We start from the raw sequence: 19,652 nt of genomic DNA on the forward strand, positions 1-19,652 counted from the left end.
CTCTTATATGTTTCTACTGGACCCTTGGAACTCTGGTTCCATGGCTAACATACTTTATTGTTGTTTAATCACTAAGTTGTGTCCGACTCTTTTGTGACACCATGGACTGTAGCCCACCAGGCTGCTCTGTCCATGGGATTTCCCAGGCAAGAATACTGAAGTGGGTTGCCATTTACTTCTCCACGGGATCTTCCTGACTCAGGGATTGAACCTGCATCTCCTGCATGGCAGGATGATTCTTTACCACTGAGCCACCTGGAAGCCTGCTAACATACTTACATTCTCAATTATTCACTGACTGTTACTGCTCTTTTCTTTTCAGGGACTGATTCTCTCACATCCCACATAAATCAAAATCCTCTATTTCTCCCTTAAATGTTAGTATTCCTCAAGTTTCTGGCCTACACCCCTTCTATTGTCTGTCTTATTGCCCCTGAGCACTCTTACCTGATTGTTGCTCAGACTCTCAAGTCTGTCGTCTTCTGTAGCCCAGATCTTTGTCTTAAATTCCACATCTGTATCTAATTGTGCTTAATGTAAATCTTTGGAATTTCTATAGACACATAAAATTTCTTAAGTTCAAAATATAAATCAATTTTTATTTCTTTCTCAGTTTCTAGTTGCCTAAACCAAAAATGTGGGTCGTTTTTTATTCTTTCTCTTTTACCGTTCCTCCATATATTAGAGTCAGTTACTTTTCAGTTCTGTGCCCTAAATCTTCTTGAACTCAATTTTCTTCATCTCTACTGACATCTCTTGCCTGAAGTACTCCCGTAGACTCCTAAACAGATCTTCCCGTTATAGTCCCATTCTGTCCCGACCTTCTTCACAGTGTGTCCACAAGGAAATTATAAAATGCAAATCCACAGAAGTCACAGAGTCTACACACGCGCGCATGTACGTGTACACACACACACACACACACACTTTGCCCTTCTCTTCGTTGCATTTCTTGCTCCGTCCTTTTTCCTGATTCTGGACGATGTCATGCTCCTATTCACTTTCAGTTACATACCACACTATTCTTTCTCCTTTGCTTTTTGTTGCTTCGTCAGGGAAACCTTCCTGTATTCTTACAAACTGTATTACATACCTCTAGATATAGAATTACCATACTATAATTGCCTGTTTACTCATCTTTATCTCCAAGTAGAATGCCAGGTCCATGAGATCAGAGACTGTGGTTATGAGCAGCCTGTGGCCTAGCACTTAACAATTGGCTTCCACAAATTATTTGATGAATAGCAAATTTATGCCTACATACACGAATGATGGAACCAACCATATTGAGCACTGAGAATACAAAGATATATTCAGCAAATGTTATAAGTAAAACAGCCCTTTGAAACATCTGGTGTTTGAAGGATATAGCTCTGCTAGTAATGCAGCATTACTAACTTAAAGCCAGTGATTCTAAATGAAGTCCTTTATGCGTTAGTTTAAAAATACATTGCCATGAATATATATATGAAACCCCAAAGCATTATTTAGAAATTAAAGGAGAAAGTGAAGAGAAACTATTCAATAGGAAGTTATATATATATATGCCCATAATAAAGTTCGTGATTATACTTATTTTTATATTATTTTGTTTTTAATTTCTGGGTCATTGAGAAGTAGGTGACTTCTTCCTTCCTGCCTGTCTTTTACACAAATTGTATAATATTTAGAAACTATTTATAAGCAACAAGAAAAAAAATGAAATCATCCATTATCTGATTTAATATATATAGTTTCACAATTGAAATAAATCTGAATATCACCAGAAATAGACATATCATAAGCATCTCTCTTTGCTAGGAAATACATCAATACCATCTATTACTGAAGCTAGCAAACTTTATACCACATAGTATATATTTGAAGCTTTAAGGGCTAGAAGGTCTTTGTCATAATTATTCAGCTCCTCCTATATTTGGAATAGACCATTCCAAATGGGTGTGGTGTATTCCAATAAAATTTTACTTACAAAAACAGGTGGCAAGCAGGATTTGGTATGAGAGCCATAGATATGTTCTGTGATACATATAAACCATAATTAATCTCCTATTTGAAGATGTTTATTATCTTCATTTTTTACAATTATTATACTGTCTTAACATCTTAATATCTAAATCTTATTCTTAACTTTTTTCCTTAGCATAAATCCTGGAAAATATTTCTAAGGCTAAGAGTATATCCTTAAGACTGCTTTTTTTCATGAGAATAAGTGATATAACACTTGCTTTTAAACTGTGACTATTAGGAGTTTTGTTTGGTTCATTTTGTGGTTTTTGTGGGGCTAGGAAAAGAAAGATGGAGTGATGGAGGCAAAGAAAGACTGGAGGGAAACATTGAATGATCGTAATATAAAACTTAAGAGATGTTTCATGAAAAAGAAAATAAGAGAAATTTCATAAATACAAATTTTTCTGTTCACATAAACAAGTTTTTTGTTTGTTTGTTTGTTTGTTTCATAGCTCTATAGAGTTTCGTTTAAAATTTTGTATAGATTGAGATTTGGGAGATGGGGTTTGCAAATTTCAAAATGAGCTTTTCTTAATCAGTCTCCTAAGATACTCTTAAGCCAGCATGGTTTTGATTGTGATTACCAGTCAGCTTGTTTTGAAAAAAAGGAAAAAAGAGGCGGTTAAATTTTCCTGTTCTGGTTGACAGGGAAGTCTAATCAGAGCAAGGATTACTATCCATGGACAAAATCCTGCTTGTCCGCTATTGTAAATGAAATTTTATTGCAACACAGCCATGGCCATTTATTTAAGTACTGTCTGTGACTGCTTTCAGGCTACGATAACAGGAGTTCCATAGTTACAGCAGAGACAGTGTAGCCCATAAAACCTAAAATATGTACTGTATCCCACTTAACAGAAAAAAAAATTTTCAGACCCCCAAATAAGAGGAATGACACATTAGTCTTTCTATTATTGAAAATGGATCTACAAACCCAGAAGTCATTTTGTTACAGATAGACTAACACGATTTTAGAAACACAGTTAATTCAGATCCCAAATCTAGGCTCTTAAAATATAGAAGAAAATGTGAGAGAACAATAAAAGAAATATTGGAATACAGAGGGCTTAATGTTTAGTGAAGTTTTAAGTTCTGTGAGAGATTAGATTTAGAGCACCAAACACTGGCTGTTACAGAAGCACCTACCTGAGTTATAAAATCCCTTCTCACATAATTGGAAAACAGCCAATTCCACAAAGTTTTGCTATAGTATCTTTAAAAGTGAGAAGTTATGCCGTGACAGGTTCAGTGGAAAATTTTTTGAAACCTGTTTACATAGGCTTATTCTCCCAATGACAAGTCCTTGTTCCTACTGAATTTGTTGCTTTAATTCAGTTTCACATAACAATAATAGGGAACATTCAGAAAGTAGGGATATTTTCTTTCTTTGGATCCAGGTTACCTGGAAATAGCTAATATCCAGAATCCCAAATCATTTAGTAAGGTTTTGAAGCAGCATAGCTTTTGTTAATTTGAGAAAGACATTGTTAAGAGAATCTTGTGTGGAAGTCTTTGGAGTATAGTAGAAATGCCTCGAGGCTGAAGTAGAATCTTCCTCTTAACTAGGCCACTAAAGAGATGTTGAAAAAACCTGAGTCTGTAGTACCAGCTACTTGGGCTGCTTCTATGAGGGAGAAGCCACTAATGCTCACACCACTGGTTTTAGGGTGTTCCCTCACAGCTGAGTCTAACCCTTAGGGGAGTGAGGGCAGACGAGTTTATCTGAGGGGCTGTTCCTCTATATGGTCCCACACATTTGTGTGGGATAGAGCTAATGGAAGGAAATAAATAAAAAGTCTGTATCTTGTCAATATCAAGCAGTGCTACAGCAGAGCTACAAATTTTGCAGTAATAAAAGACATACTGTTGCCAAAAAGACATTGACTCATTCATTTTTACACATTTCTCTTTGTTTTAACTTTTGAGTCTTATTTTCTCTTGTTTCTGTGACACTTATTCTGTATTAGAGCTGTTACAGCTCTGCCAAGAATTCCTTATGCTGTGGTTGCTCTTCAGGAGATTCTTCTTGAGAAGGGGTGGTAAGTAAAGCACTGAGCCATCTCTCGCTGCTGTAGAGCTAGATGGAGGTGCATCTGTTTTGATGTAGTGACTACAGCTTTGAGTGGGACTTAGGATCCTTCAGGGTGGTGGTGCCTTAGTTGTATCTGAGTCCCTCTGTTTTCACAGATATGTTTTTTCAGATGTTCTAGGCTTTCACACCATTCCTTCTCCTTAAGCAACTATTCTGTTTTGCTGGAAGCTCTTGCATTCATTTAATAAATGTCTATTAAACACATATGTTTTGTGTTGGATCCTGGGGGTTTTATGATCATTGAAACACAGCATCAGGTCCCAGAGAGTTTGCAGTCAGATGGGAGAGTCAGATAAAGAAACAGGTGTTAATAGAACAAAATAAAAACTGAGGAATTAAGAATTAAGGAAGCCAGTTATTAATTAAAAAAAAAAAATATTGAACCAGAATGGTTAAATGGAAAGAGCATTGGTTTTAAATTTTGTTGATCTGATTTTAAATCTTGATTCAGTTACCTAATAGGTATGTTATTTTACTAAAGTTAACCTTTGTGGCACTTGCAAGGTTGTTCTAAGTTTTAGAAACAAATGCATTTAAAGCACTTGATGTCCATTGCCTACTGAATAGATCATTTCTGTTTTTTACCTAAATCATACACCATGGATTTTTATAGTTCCAAAACCTATAAATAGAAAGATCATTTCTCTGGCCCCTACTCCACAGGAGATATGAAAAGAGGATATTTTAAATGTTTAAATGAACTTTGTAAACATCCTGCCTATGAGGAAACTTAGAAATGAAATTTTATAATTATTTCTTATAAAATGTATCTAAATTTCCATTATTAAGATATTGATTAAAATTAAAGCTTAACAGTATTACTTGTAAAATATGCTAGTAATTCTGTAATCACTGGTCTTAGATTTTATTTGTCAACTTAAAAAGGGAATGCAGTTCTGTCTCCTCACCTCCCTGGAGCACTCGGTGGTTTAGCATGTCAGTTACTTTTAACCAAACTGTGGTTTATATCCAGAAGTTATAATGGTTATAACCTTTTTTCATGAGATGTTCAAAAAACATTAAAATAGATCATCAGTAAATTGATAAATATATTTTTTAAGACTCATTCATTATTTCAATGAGTTTTTTTCTATTTAAAGAATTAAAAGCTGCAATATTTAGAAAATAATATCATGCTGCATGGTGACTCAGACAGTTAAGACTTGTCTGCAATGCTAGGAGATCCGGGTTTGATCCCTGGGTCAGGAAGATCCCCTGGAGAAGGAAATGGCAGCCCACTCCAGTATTCTTGCTTGGAAAATTCCATGGACGGAGAAGCCTGGTAGGCTATAGACCGTGGGGTCACAAAGAGTCAGACATGACTGAGTGACTTCACTTTCACTTTGATTGTGTTGTATTTAGAATGAAACAGAATAAAGAATTTGCTTTTAAATGAAAGAGTTTTTTTTATTTCTTTGAAATTAACGTAACATAAAATTAGAAATTGAAATTGGTCTAACAGCAACAGAATTTATAATTCTTCGAAAATGTCAAAGTTAGTAGCTCAAATCTGAATACTGTACTGAGGAGGGCATAGATCTTATTCCATTATGTGACCGTTGCAGTTTTGTTACACTTTATAACTATTCCAGATTTATTTGTTAATTCTGTTACAGCTGTCCCTTAAAAATAAGACAAGCTGATATTATTCACTAGAAAAAGTATAAATACAAAATATCAACAGATCATGAAACTCTTTTTTATGTATTTGTTTTATGTAAATCACTCTAAATTATAAATAGGAAATAGTGATCAAACAAAAACTTTTCTGAAGAAAGAAAAAGCCAGGAAACAAGAGTGGGATGAGAGGTGGGGGAGAAGCCTTAGGAGGGTGTTGGCAGGGCAGTGCAATGATAGTGACAGAATGAGAAAATGGGTGTGTTCTTCTGTCACTGCTGTTTTCCTCTGTGTTTGTATCAGACAAATGGCACATGCCCAAGGGGAACGAGGGACAATGTTCTGAGGACAGGAACCGCTTTTATACAGCCCTGCCAGTTTGGTGAGAGTAATAGTGCATCTGCTTTTGTTACTTAACCTTGCTGTGGACACATTACTGTTTCTGTAGCACTTTCTTTAGTGGGTTCTCACTCAGGTTGTCATGGCTGTAGGGGATTGTCTGTTGGCAGATCAGCACCATTTACCCTTTCTGCACCTTGCCTAATGTGATGACTTCCTGGAAAATGTGCATGCTTGTTTTTTCCCCTCATTGTGTCTTCCCTGTCCCACTTCACCAAATGTGCAATTTAGATATCCAGAAGTCCATTACAGACAATTGATATGTAGGGATTGTCTTTTGTTTTTGTCTGTTTTGATTTTTTTCCCTTAACAGTAGAATTTCATTTTTGCCCTTCCCAACTACCTCCTCTCCATAGCAAAATTCCACCCACTGGAATGTGAAGATAGACATTAACTGATTTATTTAGTAAACTTTCACTAAATTTTTGTACGCTTCATAACACTGTGTTATGTGGTATTACAGGGCAGTTTGGTGAAGTACATAAAAGTAGTTAGATTGTGAAGATGAAGTATTCCAACATATTATCACCAAAACTACTATTTAAATCATTCTCTAATGCTTATATTTATAAAACACTTCTAAATGTTCTGTTGCAAGATATAGTCAATACAGGTGGCTTTAACTATGGGTTAGTTTCTTCAGCCCTTCCCTCAGATAAGCTGGGCTGTCATTAGACCATTTAAATGACTTGTATTCTGAGCTTTATAATGTTAAGGTTTTAAAATGCATCTCCAGTCTAAACTTTACAATGTGTTACATTTTAGGTCAGAAGACATGTCTTCATCTGCATGGCATCTTTCCTTACCTCTATGTGCCATATGATGGTTATGGACAGCAGCCAGAAAGCTATCTGTCTCAGATGGCATTCAGTATCGACAGAGCACTTAATGTGGCTTTAGGCAATCCATCTTCCACTGCTCAGCACGTGTTCAAGGTGTCAGTAGTATCAGGAATGTAAGTATATGATAACATCTTTTTAAATTTCTATTTCTTTGTATTTATATTGTTATTCCAGTTAAAAGAAAATATATCCAATCCAGATATACTCTGTTCATTTTTCCTTTAATTCTAATCTAATGGAACTGGGATGAAATTTCTTTATATATACTATATATATACTATAAGCTTTTAAAATCAATTTTTATTGCAATGAAAAATAAATGGTTAACAGTGATTTTTAACTTTTTCCATTTCTCTGCTTCCTAGAACTGTAGAAATTCATCATTTCTACATTCATGTAGAAATTCATGTAATTCATTCATCAACTATTTATTGAGCACCTTTTATGTGCCAGGCACTCTTCTAGGTGCTTGGGATATACTGGTGAACAAAACAAAGATCCTTGTCCCTGTGGAAGTGACATTGTCGTAATGCAAAACCAATGGAAAATAACCGATGAATACAACATGAAATAAATTTATTGATTTATTACATGATAGATAGTGCTATACAATAAAATATGTAGAACAGGGTAAGAAGGATCATTAGTGTGGGTTAGAGAAGTAGACTGGCTGCAGTTTTGTATAGGGTAATCAAGGAAGGTGTCATTGACATGGTACATGAGATTTGAGCAAAGACTTGAAGGTGGGGGGGTGGGACAAAATGGAGACCAGGTGGCTGGAGCAGAGGGAAAGGAGAGTGGACAAAATGAGATTAGCGAGATATAAGAGGATGGAGATCATGCTGGCCAGTAGATCACCATAATCAGTTTTATCTGGTTTGACACCATGAGAATGCACTATCGGATCTCCAAATACAAGGAACATAATTGAACAATGGCCCCAGCTACTGCGCTGAAATCCATTTATCATCCTATGTAAGCTGAAGCCATTTTTTCACAGGCTTCTCCCACCCAGTGGCTAAGCACTGTAAGAATACTAAGACAGGCCTGTTTGTGGGAGACACTTGGGGACCTTCAGGCAGCCTTTCTGAACTTTCACTAAAATCACATTGCTATAGAAGACACTTCCACTCATCTTCCCTCTCTCTCTCCTTCACTTAGATAGGACCTGTATCTAAGTCTGGTGGCTTTCCCTCTCCTTCGTGAGGGCTACCTCATACTCTTTCACAGGTGTTTCCACTAATTTCTTGCTCATTTTGACTTGGAACTTCTTGAAGGACTTCAGACTAACACACTTGCTGCCACTGCTGCTAAGTCGCTTCAGTCGTGTCTGACTCTGTGCGACCCCAGAGACAGCAACCCACCAGGCTCCCCCGTCCCTGGGATTCTCCAGGCAAGAATACTGGAGTGGGTTGCCATTTCCTTCTCCAGTGCATGAAAGTGAAAAGTGAAAGGGAAGTCGCTCAGTCATGTCCGACTCGTAGCTACCCCATGGACTGCAGCCGACCAGGCTCCTCCATCTATGGGCTTCTCCAGGCAAGAGTACTGGAGTGGGTTGCCAAACACACTTGAGAACTTAGTAAAAATACATTCTTTGCTCTGATCCCAGACCTGATGAATCATATACTCTAGTTGTGGGGTCAGAAATTTGTGAGCCTTTCTGCTGATTCTGATGCATATTCAAGTTTGAGAACCATTGAAGTAGGCTATTCTAAAGACTTTGGTTTCTATTCTGAGCTATTACGTGGTTTTGAGCAGCCATGATCTAACTTTGAAAGGTTTACTTTAGCCTGTGTAAAGACTAGATTGTAGGAGCACAAGAGTTGAATAGGGAGAACATTAGGACTGTTTCATTAATCTGGGTGAGAAAATATGAACGTTTGAACATGGGTAGTAACAGGGGAGTAGTGAGAACTGGTCAGCTTCTAGATCTATTCTGAGAGTTGAATCCTCGAGATTTGTTCTCTGATTGGATGAGGTTTGTGAGAAGAATCAAGGATGGCTACGAAACTTTGAGTTGGTGCAGATAGAGCAGGCTGGCAGGAAAGTTTGGAGCTCATACTGGAATATATGAGTTGAATATATCTCTGTGAAATCCATCTTAAATCTGTCTACGTCCACCTGAATCCAGGTTTTCCTCTGGACTACCAGTGTCCTTTTAATTGAATTTTCTTCTGTTCTTATCTCACCTCAGAGCTACAGAAGTACTCTTTTTATAATGTAAATTGAGTCCTTTTAAAATCATTTAAAATCCTTGAGTGTCTTCATATTGTTTATAGAATAAAATTTAGGCTTCTAACCACAGCCTATGTGATCTGACGCCTGCCTGATCTGACGCCTGACATCTGCCTAGCCTGACACCTGTTTCTATTCTATCCAGAAACACTGGACTTCTTACAGTTTCTCTGATATACTGAGCTCTTGCACACGCAGTTTTCTTTCCTTGAGTGCTCTGCCCTTCCCCAGAACTTCAAATCCTTCACCTCTCCAGAGAAGTTTTCTGACTTCCCTTCTTAAAAATAGGTTGATGTTTTTGTTTTGTATCTTTAGCCCATTCTTTGTTTCCTTTTGTACTTCACTGTTGTTCTTGTTGTTTAGTCACTAAGTCCTATCCTACTCTTTTGTGACCCCGTGACTGTAGCCCTCCAAGCTTCTCTGCCCATGGGGTCAGGCAAGAACACTGGAGTGGGCTGCCATTTCCTTTTCCAGGGAGTACTTACTGTAGTTTCCAGTTATTTTAATTTTTTGTTTATTAGTTCTTATGCTTTTCTCACACCAGCACGTAAGTTTCATGAGAAAAAAGACCATGTTTGTCTGTCCATCATTATATCCCTTACACCTTGTATGGTGTTGAGCACTTAGTAGAGAAGGCTCAATAACTATTTGATAGAATGAATGAATCATGTGAAAGTTCACACCCATCCTATGATAGCAACAGTTAGGTTAAAGATAATCATCAGCTTTATGTTCTACATTTTTTATGTTTAATGATTTCTGAGGACTTTCCTATACGTATTCTCATTTCAAAGTTGAATCTCCAAACAACCTAGTGGAACAAATAATGAGTCACCAACCTTTTTGTATTTTTGATGGGCATTTGTTAAAAGCATAGCCATATTTTTAAGAGCAGTTGATAGAAATCTAGAAACCTGGAGGCAAAGGTGAGCTATTTAGTCTAATTTATGACTGCCATTCTCTTTTTCCTCCTGTTCTAATATTTTGGTTTTTTTTAATTATATAGGTCCCTTTTCCCCTTTTCCCGTACCGTCCATTGTAGCTTCCATGAGTCCTTTACTCCTTCAGTATTGCGTACTTATTTAAGGTAGACAAAGTTGCATCTAGCTGTCTAATTAAAATTTGTACAAACTTAATTCCAGTCTTCCTAGACTGTGCATTATCCTGAAGCTAGGTTAAGAGAGAGGAAGGACCATGACCTTAGGCTCATTTCAGGGGTTCCCTGCCACTTAGCTACCATGAGTCTAGAAAATAGTCTATAAAAAGATTCTTAGTCCATCTAAATTAAGTTTTTTAAACTATCATTTTCCTTCTCATCATTATATTAAAAAACTAACTCCAATTATCAGGTGCAACTTTTTAAGTATAAACATATCTACCTTAGACTTAAGTATAAACATATTTACCTTAGACTCTGCTCCATTCTACTTTCTTCCAGAGAGTCTCCCGGTTGAGAAATTGTTTCGGCAAAATCAAGTAAAGTCAACAGTAGAAAGTAAGGATTCCAGGTTAAATTATACAGAGACTCTCTTGGCTAGAAGAAGCAGAAAACTGAGTTTATAGAATGTCCAGGCTATATTTTGAGGCAGAATACATAGAAAAGCAGAATCCTAGATTTACAAAGAATTATAGAAATTTGATAGTCTTGTATTCAGCTATTGAAATTTATAAGGTTCTAACTGTAAAAACCTAAAAATCTTTAGCAAAAACAAGGATAACATGGGTCACACCAGTGCAGATTTAAGTGTCTTCATTTCCATTTACCTGGCTAAAAGTGTAACCCCTATATCTTTAGACAAAGAGCTATATTTATGTGTATGAAAAATACCAAAGCAGGAGGAATAAAGTCTTGAATTTTGCCAGTGAAAGAGAATGAGATCATTCATATAATGTATCTTTCACCCTTCATAGCAACAAAAGTGGGGTGGAGAGGAAGTGGTGGTGTTATTTTTTTTTTTGAAGAGGGGGTAAAGGGTCGGGGATAGGGAATGAGGGTCAGTGCAGGCCTTTCAGAGGAGGTGAGTTTAAGCAGAGGCCTGACTGAAGATTGAAAGTAAGCCATGCAATGGTTCAGGGCAGAACTTTCCAGGCAGAGGGAATGGCAAGGTACTTGAAAATGAATCGTTAGAAGGGTTGAAATGTTTGGAATGGCTTGAGGGAAAAGGGTGAATGGGTATGAGATAAGATTGGAGTGAGTGGCAAGAATGAAACAAAGAACTTTTAGGACTTTTTGTTTTTAGTAGAAATTGCTTTACAGAAAATGTACAGATGATTCTGACCTAAAGGCTTAGAATAGCTTATTTTTTTAAAGTTATTTAAATATGCCTCAAATGACTGTGTTGCCAACTTACTTCTATACTTGAGGCCTACTACACTATCAGACATGACAGAGAGAAAATGGTATTCTAATGAGGGTAAGTTCTATCTGCTGCTGCTAAGTCGCTTCAGTCGTGTCCGACTCTGTGCGACCCCATAGACAGCAGCCCACTAGGCTCCTCTGTCCCTGGGATTCTCCAGGCAAGAATACTGGAGTGGGTTGCCATTGCCTTCTCCAATGAGTGAAAGTGAAAAGTGAAAGTGAAATCGCTTAGACGTGCCCGACTCTTAGCTAGTGCCCATCATAAGGGGAAAATACATTTTTTTTTTTGTGAAAAGAAACTGAGTTTATCCACCTAAAGATTCAACCAACTACTTACTTATAGACAAACTCCAGACAAATACTTTTTATTTTGCTTATAAATTCAGACCTATTTACATATTGTTTCTGATTATATAATCTTTGAAAATGGTAGTCTGTTTTAGAGTTTCAGATCCTCCTGAAATAATATAACATGATAGATAACTTATTCCTTCTTGCAGGACTTGTTTCTCCTTCTATCATACAGATTTTTGCTTCTCTCTTTGCCTACTGCTGCTGACTGATACCCTGAATTGAACCCAGCCTCAATATAAATAGGTTATTAGTAAGGCCATGATCTTTTCAATCTCTTAAATTCTGTCTGCACAGTTTTCACAGTTTCATTTGATTTGGGTGTGTGTTTTATACACACACACATATGTACATATATATAACAGGTAAATTGTCTCTCCTTAGTGAACTTGTAAAATTAATTTTGATGTTCAAATTAATAGAGACAAATAAGGAGAAGAGATACAAATGCAATTTGTATCCTTTGTCAGTTAAAGTATTTTGTTGATAAAGAGCTTTAGTTTCTGACAGAAAAAAAATGGGGGAAAGTGTGAGAAGGAAGGTCTCTCTTTCCCATGCATTGCCTGAGTAGAGCCACTTTTTAATGGAGCCATGATGGTTGAAATTAAAGTATAAATAGTTTGCTATTCCTTTTTATCCCCAGGTTTTTTAAATAAAGTGGTAGTTTTAAAAGAATTAAGATTTCATGTGTCATGAAATATGACATTGTGGTAGGTTTAATTAAAAAGTCTTGGAGGTTTTTTGTTTTGTGTTTTTGGGGGAGGTGGTTGATAATGTTCAGTGTAAGTAGTTAGGCCAGCTGAGTCCAATTAGGGCAATAAGTTGCATTATTTCATCTCTGATGAAAATAAATTGAAATATCTATTTCTTGTATTTCAGGCCTTTTTATGGTTATCATGAGAAGGAAAGACACTTTATGAAGATCTATCTTTACAATCCTGCAATGGTGAAAAGGTAAAAAGATAAGTGAAATAAAAATGTGAACACTATCACTCAAGAATTTTAATAATAGAAAGAAAAATCTAGAAGAAAGGCCTGTATAGTTTGTAGCATTATTAAAGATATGTATTATACATATGTACATATATGAGTAAAGAGAGAGAGATCCATAGCTTGGACTCTAGGAAGGATATTTTAAGGGTAAGGGACCTTGTTTTATACCCCTTAACTGATTCTTTTCTGCCTTAAATTTAGAGAGTTTGTAGAAGTTGATAGAGGGATTATTGACTGCCTTGTATAATTGTAGTACCTTGTTAGCCAGACCGTATGTTCAATACCAAGAGAAATTTGTTCTTTAGTTTCAAAGCAAGGAGAAATGTGTGAGAGTGAGGCCATTGTGGGAGAGCTTTCTACTGTGAAAGGTTTCTACTTAACCTCTTTTCAGTACCTTTTTCTTCCTAATGAGATAGGTGATGATACTAACATTTTTCCATATTGTTTAATGAAATATATTACCATTTAGAAGATTTATATAACTTAGTGAATGTGTATTTTCCAAATGACGAGGGCAAGACATTAGAAGATTATGCATGAGTTAAAATAAAGTGTTAGGTAGACCAATAGATTTTAATGTAACTGAGTACAAAAAGTTCATTGATATGGTTTCCGCATTGGTGCTAAACTTTAAGAAACCACCACCCCCATTGCATGTCCATGTAATAATAACAAAGATCAACATTTACCTGAAAAGGCTATTCAGGTACTTTTCCTGTTTTCAATTATGTATCTGTGTATGGCTGGTTTTTTGTATGTTTCAATGCAACAGTATTTCTGAGCTGAAGCAGACATGAGCATCCAGCTGTCTTCTATTAAAACAGAGATTTGCAAAGATGTAAAATAATTCCTTTTTCTCACTAAATTGTTTTTGTTTTGAAAAATATAGATTTTTTAAAAATAAAACAATGTTATTTATGTTAACATAGCTTGGGTTTATTGTTATTCTTAAATTAATAAATGAGTCTCTTAAAATTTTCTGTTTTAACTTGATTTGGTAAATATCAATGGATATGAACCACATAAACAAAAGCTTTTTGATGCTAGCAGTAATTTTTAAGAATGAAAAGGAGTGCTGGGGCTAAAAAACTTGAGAACCATTGGAATACAACTCTCTTAAATTTCTGTCAGAGATTCTTAAAATCTATTCACAGCTGTTCTCTACTTTTCACTGCCTATTAGAGCAGGAGAGATTTACCCCTACCTTTAAAGCTCACGATCCACTCCCTTTGAGCCTTTCCTTTCATCTATCAGTTATCCCCTCTCCCTTTCCACACCATTTAAACAACAATAAGACTTAATTTTACACATACACACATTCATACTCAAAGACATTTATACTCACAGCTATTCTCCTGGAAGAATTTAGCTATACTTTGTGTGTCCAGTATCTTATCTCCCGTTTGCTCTTTAACTTAATTCCAATTCTGCTGCCCAATTCAGGGGTTCCACTCAAATTGCTTTCCTTAATTAACGACCTCAGTGTTGTTAAATCCAATTAACACCTCTTACCTTTTGACCTCATGTCCATCAGTGCTTACACTACCTTAAAATAAGGTTGCTTTGATGTAAACATTTTTCTAGTTTTCCTCATACCTGTCTGGTCATTCATATTTATGCCATTTTGTTGGTTCCTCTTTTAACATATGTGTGGTTGGTCCTTGGACTTTTGTCTTGGGCATTTATCTTTTTCTCTATATGTGTTCCCCTCACTTTACGGTCTTACATACTTCCATCGTTTTTGTTTTAATCTATAAGTATTTGGCTTCCAAATACATATCAGTAGCTTAAATTTTCCTTCAGAGCTCCTGATCAGTGTATCACACCATCTACTGGATAAATAGAATAGCACTATAGTTAAGAGATCTTAAGTCAGAAAAAATTGGAGTTGAATTTTAGCTCTTCCATTTTTTGTTTGTGTGATTTGGGGTAAGTTTTTGATCTAAGACTCAACTTCTCTGTTTATAAAATGGAGATAACAGTAGTTACCATAGTTTTGTAGTAAGTATTACTTGAGATTAAGCATTTAGAGCACCTGAGTTTAGACACCAGTTGTGCCTAATACACAGTGCCTCAAAATATGTTTGCTGTCTCTCGTCTATTAATAAAATTATCCTTAACCTCATCTTTTCTAATATTTACCTGAACATTCCAGTATACCTCCAGTTTGTCTAAAACCAGTCAACTCCAGTTTGTCTAAAACCAAGTTTGTCTTTGTTCCTTCTCCAAATAAAAATCCACAAATAAACCTATTTTCTTCCAATCTGTTCTGTTTCAATAAATGCAGCACCACCAATTTGCTGCTTAACCTAGGCATTATCCTCAACGTATATTCTATCTCACCCCCCGCATCTAGTCAGTCATCAAGGCCTGACCATTTTATTCCTCATATGCTTCCTGAATCAATACATTTCCTTGATCCTTGTTAAAGCTGCCATCATCTTAGTTTTTCCACAGTACCCTCTCACTCTCTGTCTCTAGTGTTTTTCTTTCTTTAGCTAACCTGGTCATTTCAGTTTTCCTGTTCTCTTCACTTGACAGGTAAATTCTATGACCTCTTCAAATACGTTAGTAGGCTCTGTGTGATCTGACTTCTCATTACCTCTCTACTCTCCCACCACCACCACCATAGCCTCTGTCACTAAGCCTCACTCAGTGGTTTTAGTTCCCAAATAACCACGTTTTCTTGTGACCCTTGACATATTCAGTTTTATTTGGATGAAATGCTCCTTCTCGTCTGAGAAAAAGTATTTCTAGTTCATTGTTCTGCTTAGAGACGTCTCTCCAAGAAGGCTATGCAGAAACTACAGTCTGTTTATTGTCCCTTCTAGATGTTTTATATACTTCCCCCGCATAGTACTTTACGTTATTTATAATTGCCTATTGTTTGTACCCCCCCAATATGAAGGACAAATTACTCAGAGAAGAAAAATAACAAAAGTGGTAACATCTCTGTGTGGTTGATTGAATCATATGTCCTTTTTTAGAATTGTTGTATAATCTTTTCAAAATTTTTTCCTGGATTTTTTAAAAAGCCTTTTTTCAGACATGTTAGCTTTTTCAGTATAGTTAGCATTAAATTGGTTTTAGAAGTCAAAATATTCATTTAAGACATTTTTTCTCATTTTCTTTCAGAGCTTGCAGCTTACTTTAAAACTTGATTTAAACTTTCAGTTGCCAAAAAAAATAAATTTTGAGTAAAACTGAAATGAAAATTTTGTGTTGTAGAGTAATATGTTTGTTCTCTATATTTGTATAACCATTATTTCACTTAACATTTTAGGAAACATAATTTTATGGTATAACTTTTTCTTCTAACTTAGGATATGTGAACTTTTGCAAAGTGGAGCCATAATGAATAAATTTTATCAGCCTCATGAAGCGCATATTCCCTACCTCCTACAGCTCTTCATTGACTACAATCTGTATGGAATGAATTTAATAAATCTGGCTGCTGTCAAGTTCCGAAAAGCAAGGAGGAAAAGTAAGGTTAATTTCACAAGTTCAAATTAAAGCTTTAAACAAGTATTATGTAATTGATGATTTATAAAATAATATGTACTTAAAAGTAAGTGCTGAGTGGATAAGGAATAGAAAGAAATATGCAAAAATATCTTATAGTTTATCAGGAAAAGAATCTCAATTTTTTTTGGTAACACCTTTATTCCTTACAATTCTCTCATTTAAAATGGACAGCTCTGGTTTTTAATATATTCAGAGTTGTGCATCCATCACCAGAGTCAAATATAGAACATTTTTCAGCACCTCTAAAGAAGCCCCGTAGTCTTGTAACAATCTCCCGCAGTCCTCCCATGCCTTCACCTCTTAGCAACGGTTGATCTCCCTTCTGTCTCTCTGTCTGCCCATGCTGCACATCTCATTTAAATGGAATCATATGTTTGTTTCACTTAGCCTAATGTTTTCAGAGTTCATCCATGTCATAGCATGTATCAGTATTTCATTCCTTTTTATGGCCAGCTAATACTCTGTTGTGTGAATATACTACATCATTTACTGATTAATCAATGACAGATGTCTGGGTTTCCTTCTTTTGGCTATTATGAACAATGTTGCTATGAACATTCATGTACAAATATTCACATAGCCATATGTTTTCATTTCTCTTGGGCATATACCTAGGAATAGAATTTCTGGTTAAAATACTCTAGCATCTTTTACATTTTATTCTGGCTGAATTCTTTCTCTTCTACTTAAGATAAAATAAAACCAGCATTTGTCCTGCAATTCTGTGGTCCTTTCTGTTATGATTTTTTTCTTTTCTTTCATTGCCAAACTTTTAAAACCAAAAGTTCGCATTTTTTTCTCTTGTTGTTTACCCGCTGTTCTTTTTTGGCTTAACTCCTTGCACTTCTTCGGCCATACCCAAGCTGTGCTCTGAAAAGTAACCAGGGAGGATTTTTTTCCTTGGAATGATGAGGTTAATAGGATCAACCTTCTCATAAAAACTAATTTAAGAGCTAGGTAAGGTTTTTTTGTTTTTTGGTGTTTTTAATCTTAAATGTATCACAAAGATTACAAACAATAAAGAAATACTGGCCAAAAGAGGAAACAGAGTGCTGAAAACAGCCTTTGCCCTGAGAGGTTTTGCTAATCCTGGCTGCCTCCATTGAGACTGCCTTACTAGGTGAGGGAACTAAAAGCAGCAATTCAGGACCTGCTGGACAGGTTGGAATCCTCCACAGAGGGAGGGAGGGTTTCAAAGAGACATGCCCAAAGTAGGAAGTGGAACCACTTTGAGACATTTCAGCCCAGTTTGAGTCTCCTGGGACTAAAAAAGACTGCCAAATCTAGAAATTTTCCTTAGGTAGTGGAGTCATTGGGTATCCATATACCAGAAAATAAAAATAAGAGCCCAGGACTTCCCTGGTGGTACAGTGGATAGGAATCCACCTTCCAGTACAGGGAACACAGGTTTGATCCCTGATCCAGGAAGATTCCACATACCACGGAGCAGTTAGGCCTGTGAGCCACAGCTACTGAAGCCCACACGCCCTAGAGCCTGTGCAATGAGAAGCCCATGCACCACAATGAAGAGTAGTCCTCCTTCACTGCAACTAGAGAAAGCTGGCACAGCAAAGAAGACCAAAGGCAACCAAAAGTAGATAAAAAAACAGACAAACAGATAATAAAAAAATAAAAGAGCTCAGACACATTCCATACCCTGGGTAAAAATTAAAATGGGTCACAGACTTAAATGTAAAATTATCAGACTTCTAGAAGAAAACAATGAGAAAATCTGCCTAACAAGTTGATTTTGTCAAAGTTAAAAACTTTCTATAAAAAGTAATATTAGAAAAATGAAAAGGTAAGACACAGACTGGGAGAGAATATTTTCAAATTATACATCTGATAAAATACTTATATCTAGAATATATAAAGTGTTAGTCACTCAGTCATGTCCGACTCTGCAACCCCATGGACTGTAGCCCACAAGGCTTCTCTGTCCATGGGATTCTCCAGGCAAGAATACTGGAGTGGGTTGACATTTCCGTCTCTAAGAATATATAAAGAACTCTTAAAACTCAGTAATAGGAAAGCAAACAGCCCCGTTAAAAATGGCCAAAAGACGTGAACAGAAATGTCAACAGAGGATACAAGGATGGCAAATGTAGGAAAAGATGATTCTCAACATTATATATCATTAAGGGAAAGTGAAGTGAAGTCGCTCAGTCGTGTCCGACTCTTAGCGACCCCATGGACTGCAGCCTACCAGGCTCCTCCATCCATGCGATCTTCCAGGCAAGAGTACTGGAGTGGGTTGCCATTGCCTTCTCCAATGCATGAAAGTGAAAAGTGAAAGTGAAGTCGCTCAGTCGTGTCCGACTGTTAGCAACCCCATGGACTGCGGCCTTCCAGGCTCCTCCGTCCATGGGATCTTCCAGGCAAGAGAGTACTGGAGTGGGGTGCCAAGGGAAATACGTATTAAAACCACAAAGAACTACCATTACACATTATTAGAATGGGTAATATCCAAAAACTAGCAATAAACAAATGCTGGTAAGAATGGGAACATCAACTTTCATTCATTGCTTTTGGGAAGGCAAAATAGTACAGTCACTTTGGAAGACAGTTTGCCAATTTCTTGTAATGTAAAATATAGACTTACTATCAGATCAGATCAGATCAGTCGCTCAGTCGTGTCCGACTCTTTGCGACCCCATGAATCGCAGCACGCCAGGCCTCCCTGTCCATCACCAACTCCCGGAGTTCACTCAGACTCACGTCCATCGAGTCAGTGATGCCATCCAGCCATCTCATCCTCTGTCGTCCCCTTCTCCTCCTGCCCCCAATCCCTCCCAGCATCAGAGTCTTTTCCAATGAGTCAACTCTTCGAGTGAGGTGGCCAAAGTACTGGAGTTTCAGCTTTAGCAGCATTCCTTCCAAAGAAATCCCAGGGCTGATCTCCTTCAGAATGGACTGGTTGGATCTCCTTGCAGTCCAAGGGACTCTCAAGAGTCTTCTCCAACACCACAGTTCAAAAGCATCAATTCTTCGGCGCTCAGCCTTCTTCACAGTCCAACTCTCACATCCATACATGACCACAGGAAAAACCATAGCCTTGACTAGACGAACCTTTGTTGGCAAAGTAATGTCTCTGCTTTTGAATATGCTATCTAGGTTGGTCATAACTTTCCTTCCAAGGAGTAAGCGTCTTTTAATTTCATGGCTGCAGTCACCATCTGTAGTGATTTTGGAGCCGAGAAAAATAAAGTCTGACACTGTTTCCACTGTTTCC

General features: G+C 36.7%; 1 protein-coding gene across 7 annotated transcripts in view; it reads left to right on the forward strand.

Annotated features, from left to right (window-relative positions):
- Window positions 1-19,652, forward strand: part of REV3L (REV3 like, DNA directed polymerase zeta catalytic subunit) — a 178,112-nt gene that overhangs the window by 54,860 nt on the left and 103,600 nt on the right. For all 7 annotated transcript variants that reach the window (XM_024996589.2, XM_024996590.2, XM_059889687.1 and 4 more), the window contains exons 2-4: window positions 6,881-7,070; window positions 12,782-12,856; window positions 16,219-16,379. In XM_024996589.2, the coding sequence (XP_024852357.1) occupies window positions 6,881-7,070; window positions 12,782-12,856; window positions 16,219-16,379 (426 nt within the window). The remainder of the gene's footprint in view (window positions 1-6,880; window positions 7,071-12,781; window positions 12,857-16,218; window positions 16,380-19,652) is intronic.

This window comes from Bos taurus, chromosome 9 (genome assembly GCF_002263795.3).
Source record: "Bos taurus isolate L1 Dominette 01449 registration number 42190680 breed Hereford chromosome 9, ARS-UCD2.0, whole genome shotgun sequence".
Classification (NCBI taxonomy): Eukaryota; Metazoa; Chordata; class Mammalia; order Artiodactyla; family Bovidae; genus Bos; species Bos taurus.